Below are 7,528 nucleotides of genomic sequence, written 5' to 3' on the forward strand. Positions count from 1 at the left end.
CCACTAATAGACATGATTTCTCTTCAAACCCAGTATTGGTTCTTTCTAGACCGGTCTGGAGAGAGGTTCACAGGATGTGTGGTGCACCTTGGTGGTTTTACAAAAAGACATCTGTAAAAATATGAGGAGCATTTGGCACAAAGACCTGAGGTGTGATCTTGGAGACGAGGAATGGTTAAAAATATTGTCCAATACTGAGAAATATATTAAAAGGAGGCTGAGGGGGAAATGTATTGAAATGTATTCAGTATAAGATAATACACAGGTTTTATTTTACTCCTTCTAAGCTCCACATGATGCGTTTACTGACCAATTATTTATGCTGGACGGAAATAAACATTGGGAAAAGAAAGAAAAGTTTATCACAGACTTTCGAATATCTCATAACCAAAGATGATAATGTCTGTTTGTGTGTATTTTAATTAATTAATAAAAACTTTAAATGATAAAACAGGAAGATTAGAAGGTTTTATTTCCTTTAAAGCGAGTGCTGCCAGTAAAATATCTCTTTGTTTTTCTTACACACTTCAAATTAACGAAGAAATCTGTTGATAATTCAGTACATAGACAACACTGACTGTGTTTACCAGACAAGCCGAGAGCTGACACGTTTACAACGCTCGAGACAAAGAAGCATCTGAATGTAACACGGGGAAAACACACGGCTGAAACGAAAGACAAGAAGTAATAGATCTGGATCCTGACCTGGTGGCCACTATCATGCCGAGGCCCTCCAACAGTAAAAAGCTGGTAATGATCAGCACATGGTCAGTCTCAGAAACAAAGGGATGGACACGCACAGGTGGTGAATGAGTCCAGCTGTCTGTCTCAGACATCAGCTGTCCACTTTGGCCACTTTGGATGTCTGTCCATCCTGCTCTTCGGCGACCACCTCCCCCTTCCTCTTCCTCAGGCCTTTCATCTTGCGTGTCTGCAGCTTGGACAGATCCTGCTTCTGCATGTGCACCCGGCCGAACTTGGTACCAAAGGCATCGTGGGAAATGTTCTTCTTCTTCTTGGCCTGAAAATGTGTAAAACATGGGCATTAACAAACATGTCCGTTGAACACTGGCAAGGAAACTAACAGACATCTGACACCCAGCATCCTCCTCAACCTCTCAGTTGTTAAAGTTTCTGTAAAATCAGATGTTACATCTTCAGGTTTGTGGCTTTTTCTTGTGCCATTAGATTTCATTTTCAATCTATCTGTGTGACAGTCGTAGCTTACTCCACACAGACAGTATCTTATATCGGCCTGTCTCATCTTTCCAATGAAACAATACGACATTTACGTCAAACCGCTCAAAGCCACAGTTCCAGGATTTTATGGCTGCACAACTTCATCAGGCAGAAATGTTCATAATTTTAGATCATTTGCTAAAAGTTCAGTATTTGGTAGATTTAAACTCCTCTAAAAGTTAAAATAACCTTCTTCTTTCATTCAAAACTCTGCAGCTCAGCTGTGACCCTGAACAAGTCTTCACTCGCCTCCTTTTAAATTAAGAATTGATTTTAAGGCCCTCCTTTTATACAAAGCACTTAATGAGCGAGGACCGAGCTACATTTCTAACTCCTTTATTAACCGTTTATTATCACCATTATGATTATTATTCTGTGGGTTCAGTAATATTTGGCTGCACAGCAGGAGTTTGTATTGACTGGCTCAATGGAAGGTCAGTGGAGTTTAAAGGGTTTTAATGCTCATGTTAGTATGTAGCTTGAACCACAGTTACCATGGTAACTGCACAAAGGTTAAACTTTTTTAAATTCAGGCAACACCATGGCCTTTCATCTGGCGCCCCCTTGAGGAGAAACCTGATCTTTTCAATCCACTGACAGTCCTGATCTAAGAACAGAAAAGCAGCCGTTGCATTTTTCAACTCTCCAATAGTTTGTTTTTTTTGTTTGCCATTAACCTGAAATGTGACAAAACTCCTGTTTATTTCATGAGTTTTATTTTATCCAGATGATTTTTACCTTCAGGGCCTTGGGCTGTCTGTGGGCCAACTTGTACAAGTCATCTGAAGCCAGGTGTGTTCTTCTTAGGACAAAGTCAAACGACGGCCCGATCTCCTCCAGCTCTATCCGCGGCGTCCGGCAGCCGGACTTCTTCAACAGAGACCTGCAGTTACACGTTACGTCAATGTCTCTATAAACAAGCTTCTATTTGTTCTTCAAGCCCATTTCTACAAAGGGTTCAAATGTGAGTTTCTGAGCGACAAGTTCATTTTACACCAAGAGATTTCAGTTTCAGTACCTGTAGCTGCGCAGGAATATTTTCCCGTCCAGGGCAGTGAAGTGCAGCACATGCTCTAAACCTGCCAGACGCACTGCAGACACAGTGGGGCCTCTGAAGAAGTCTGAACAGAGAATCAAACAGGGGCCAATATGAGTGGACCAATCACATCATTTTCATCTCCAACACCTTTAATCACGAGTGTTTACCTGTGAGAAGACTCTTCAGACGTTTGTGCTCATTGTCTATATCAAATGCCTCTCCTGCAAACACAAGCATGGGCTTCGTCCCCTCGGGACACTTACTGGTCTGCAACAGAAAAGACAAACCAGACTTCAGGAGGCTCCCAGTTGATGTCAGTGGAAAACAAGGTAGAGAGTATATGGTTCAAAGAAACTGTGGAAGTAACTGATGTTTTTTCTGCTTTGTCAAATGAATAAAGTCACTTTTATACTTCTGTCTGACGAGGGGTCACTGTGGCCTTCCTTCGTCAAGCTGGTTTGGTTGTCATAGCAACACATGGTAGCACAGAACAGTTCAGCCTGTTATGATTTTTTTTTTTTTTGTCACATAAAAAAATGCCATGATGTATCTTTGTAAGAGACGTCAGAAATAACCAAATGATACGCCAGACAGCTGACATGACGTGTTGTAGAATACTGTGTTTACTTTTGTTAATCACACAGACAATCTAATTAACCACAAGACGCTCAGGAGATACTGCGTCGGTCACTGTGATCTTACACCTTTAGCCACCAAAATCTAATCAGTTCCTCCTGTAGTCCAAGCGAAAGTCTGTGCCAAATTTCAAGACGTTCTGTCGAGGTGTTTCCTGAAATATCGCGTCCACAAGAAACGGACCTACGGACGGGCAACCCGAGAACAATATGGCCTCCGGCTCCGACTGTCGCCGGCGTGGAGCACTAAAAACGCATATGGTGTTATTTTTTAAAATAACTAATTGATTGATTGATCGTTAATGTTACTTTAATGATCGGTTAAGGAATGTGTTTAAATTTAGCACAACCACAGCCATTACCTTGATGTCACTCAGAGAGACAAACTTCTCGATCCCAAGTTCAATCATATCGAGCACGTGGAAGTCAAACAGACGACCTGCAAATAAACCACAGGAAACATTTATTTTAGTATTTCTATTGTTATTTAATCTATTTCTGGGTCAGGCACAGTATTGTGTATTCTTCTGTAAAATAACGTAAAAAAATTTATAAAAAGTTCCTATAAAATAAAACAAATAAAAACTGAGAGAGAGAGAATTTACCAAATATGAGGTTGTTGGGCCGTTTCTTGTTGTGAGAGCCAAACAGAAACAGAGAACAGTCTGTCTTCTTGGAGAAAAACTCCTGAGATAAAGAGTTGACATCATGATCAGTGATACACCTGGTGAACAGTTACAAACATTCAATTCTAATGAAACATCTGTTTCCTACACACGTACCAGCGATGTTGAGTCCTCAAATGGCCGAGTTATGTTCTTCCTGAAACAGAAACACAGATTTTATCCACCACAGATGAACTTTTCACTTAACACTTTTTATTTAACTTTGAATTGATAACTATTGGCCAAGATCAATTCAGTATAGATTCTGCTGGATTATTTGGGACAGTGGGTTATAACATATGCTTTTCATTTCGTTAATATTCCCATTGTTCTGCACCTTATAAATTATTCTATCCGCAAACCAATTAAATGTTTTGTAAATGGGACGTCAAAATAAAATACTGTCGATTCTCTGTTGATATTTTCCTCTGAGACTCAGTGGAAATATTGTCGGTGAACAAATACATTAACATCCACTTGCATTAGGACTGTCAAAATAAAATGCTGACTTTAGTTACATTAAACCATTTGTGATGTTGCATGATGATACAAGACAAATGTCACGTCAACAATCACATCAGTCATTTGTAACACACTTATAAAATAAAAACTTAATCATTTTAAAAGAACCTAATGCTGTGATTTTATTTGCACTTTACTTATTTGAAACAGGAAAGTGCAAAGCTACGTGATGAAGTTGACACTGTTTTGTCCAAAAGAACTTAAAGTGACATTCAATATATTTGTAAATCACTTACTTCTTGTACAGCACAGCATTGGGTTTCTTCAGGGAATACTGCAGGAAAACACATTATTTGTATTATGTGAATTCACAATTGAACCAAAGAGTCATCATTGTTCATTCAGGCTCAATCACAAACACAGCATAGGTTTAATAGACAGGTTGAAATCCACTGATTCAGTCTGATGATTTATGTGAGAAAACACTCTCCTCTTATATTGAAAATACTGTCCAGACTCCAGACTTCCTTTTTAAAGGCAGAAATCCCTCCATCAAAACATCACGACTCAACAGTAAGAATCCAGTATTTCACAACTGCTGTAAAATACGTTTCTTTAGACTGTAAACACAAGACTCAGTTGTCAAACTACATTCACCAAACCTCTGACTCTTCAAAATTAATCATCACCCACATCAAAATAAAAACACCACTGAGCGTTCGTTACACTCTACATAGAAAAATGAAAGTAAGTGTGTTCAAAGCTCAAAGTTCCAGAAATATTTACTCTTTATAATAGAGAAAATGCATTTTATGTTTTTAAAAACATATATTCACAGTTTCACAGTAAAACTTCAGTATTACAGTTACTTGAATTTAATCTGAAATTACTGTTCTTGCTCTGGCTCTTCCTCCTCTACCTCTCAGATTATTTTCCACCATTGTTTCTTTCAAACTCCAACCTTCATCAACCTGTGCACTCAGTTTCATCACATCATTAGCAGAAAGTGTAAACACTTTTGAGTTGATGTGTTTAAACTATGACATCTGTTTGTGTTTATCTGCTGCTGCCTGTTGTTTACCATTTTGAATCGGGAGTGCATCACAATCCACCGTGTGCACAAATGAGACCTGAAACTTGTGTCTAATGAGGGGAAAATTGTTTATGCTTTTGCCAAAAGAGTGATAGATTCAATAAATGTGTTCAGACCACTGAGTGTTGGGTTCAAAGAATAGTCTTTAGTGTTTTAGCAATTCAGAGATTTTGTATAAGAGCCCCCCAGGTGAGAAACTGCTGTTACATGGATGAACATTTGATACACCACATGTGTAAATCCACTGAATTACAAGACTGACAGTGTCTTGTTATAATCTGCCTCTAAATTTCACTCATTTCATTTGTATATTGGTCGTTTCATATCAGATTTATACACTGATTGGCTCTTTAAACTCCACCTCTTGTGCAACAGAAATATACAAGAGGCGGTTTATTGAGAGTTATTAAACCTTCACAGCAGTTCATGTGTTGGTGGTCTTCCTCACTGAGTGGTCACTTACTAGGTCCTTGAGCGCCTGGGTGATGGTCTGACTGGTGTTCCCTCCTTTCATGATCATGGCAGTCTTCACATCCTCCGTCAGCTTCGGCGCCCTGCTCTCCAAGAACCGCTTGGAGCGCTTCGACTTGGGTTTTCTAAGGAATCACACAGACAAGAGATGACACACTGCTAATGCTAATAAAGTTAATGTTGGACTACTACTACTACTACTACTCGCTGCATGCTAGTCTAACACCGAACAAGCTAACCGTGGAGAGGACCGAGACAGTGAACTGTAAACATACACTACACCATTTAACTGTGTCATTTTGTGTCTTTATTCTTCTTCTTGACAGATATGGCACATTGCTAATGTAAAAGGTATGTCTGTCTATACACGAAGCTAATGTTAGACTACTACTACCACTAACTGCATGCTAGGCTAACACCGATCAAGCTAATTGCGGAGAGGACCGAGACAGTAAACTGTGAACTTACACTATACCGTCTAACTGTGTCATTTTGTGTCTTTATTCTTCGTCCTGACAGAGGATCAAACGCTCGTGCTGTTCCCCCACGTGAAGTGAAGCAGCGGAAGACAACATTGGTGTTTTTTCTTCTTCTTTGGTCTTTTCCGGTAGTTGATATCCTGCTCCGAGTCAAGTGCCGCCATCTAGTGCAGCAGCTAACGCATTTCACACCAGACCGGGAGGCGCAGCGGTATGACGTAACACGAAGTGGGCGTGACTGTACGTATTGCAGCCGGATCCTCAGACTGTCCACTAGGGGCGCTACAGACCAAAACCAGAAAACTAGACTGACCCTCGCAGAGCTTTTTTTTAAAAAAAATTTCAAATGCTTTATTGTACAAAACATTTTCCATTTTATCACATTAAAACAATTAAGTATTGAAAGTCGACGAATCAACAATATCTTCTGCAATAAGATGCATAGTAAAATATGAACAATACAAATAAAAGAAATACTATTAAAGGAAATAAATGCAACATATAAATAAGTATGATGAAACAATGAAACAAAAATAGTAAAAAAAAAAATTTTAAAAAGCATTTCAGAAGGACAAAAGGACAAAACCAAACATACAAAACAAAGCTATTAAAGGAAAGATATTTAAGGCTTTACAAGTTTCTACTATTTTTATTGCTTTACTGAATCAATACTGTTGGTTTCTCTCTATAATATTGTCATAAATAATAAACATAAATGATAAACATTTAGATAATGTTTGTTATGATTTTGCGCTATATAAATAAAGTTGAATTGAATTGAATCTTAGGGATAAGACAATCCCTACCTGTTTATATTCTCCTGCCAGCAGTACAACAAAACTTACAGGCAGTTTTGAACCCTAAATTTCTATCTCCGTCACTGACTCACTGTGTGGCAGGATGAAGAGTGTTGTTTAATAAGTTGTTTAAAAAATGAACCTCTGACTGTGTGGATTTCTTTGAAAGCAGCTTGATGAATACACTTGGTAGACTGTTCTAACCCATGGAAATGAAGTGACAGGGGTCACTCTGCTGGATAGTGAGAAATGTAAAAGCACATGCAGAAAAACGGCCCCTGGGGTTGTTATGACATATCAGATGATGCATTCATGCGTAAGCAGCAATTGTTTTCATTGTGGATAAATCTGCAGATTAATATTTATTCATAGACTGACTGTTTATTTTTAAAACCTTGAGAAAACAGTGGGAGGCTTTTTCTCAGTTTCCTGTGATCGAGCAGAAAAATCCTCTCTGAGAAGATGGAAACAGCATTTTTGTGTTTTTTAGTTTCATTTTTTGTTGACTGACCAGTCATTTAGGATAAATACACCTGTATGAGTCACTATCATGGCCAAACCTAAACCATGGAGATTCACACTTGAGGTTGGCTAAATCACTGGATTAAAGTTCCTGTCTGTATATAAAGCAGATATAGTTACACTTAG

At 38.6% G+C, this 7,528-nt stretch overlaps 1 protein-coding gene across 1 annotated transcript; it reads right to left on the reverse strand.

The window, feature by feature from the left end:
- Positions 1-448: 448 nt before the first annotated feature.
- On the reverse strand, positions 449-6,219 carry rpf2 (ribosome production factor 2 homolog). The gene is made up of 10 exons (XM_022768857.1): positions 6,073-6,219; positions 5,597-5,729; positions 4,337-4,374; positions 3,696-3,735; positions 3,519-3,600; positions 3,276-3,352; positions 2,446-2,545; positions 2,258-2,360; positions 1,978-2,122; positions 449-1,021 (listed from the first exon to the last, which is right to left on the reverse strand). Exons 1-10 carry the CDS (start codon positions 6,093-6,095, stop codon positions 836-838), a joined length of 927 nt encoding a protein of 308 aa, XP_022624578.1. The 5' UTR covers positions 6,096-6,219; the 3' UTR covers positions 449-835.
- Between the last annotated feature and the right edge of the window lie 1,309 nt (positions 6,220-7,528).

Source organism: Seriola dumerili, unplaced genomic scaffold (assembly GCF_002260705.1).
Source record: "Seriola dumerili isolate Sdu_G_001 unplaced genomic scaffold, Sdu_1.0 BDQW01000025.1, whole genome shotgun sequence".
Lineage (NCBI taxonomy): Eukaryota > Metazoa > Chordata > Actinopteri > Carangiformes > Carangidae > Seriola > Seriola dumerili.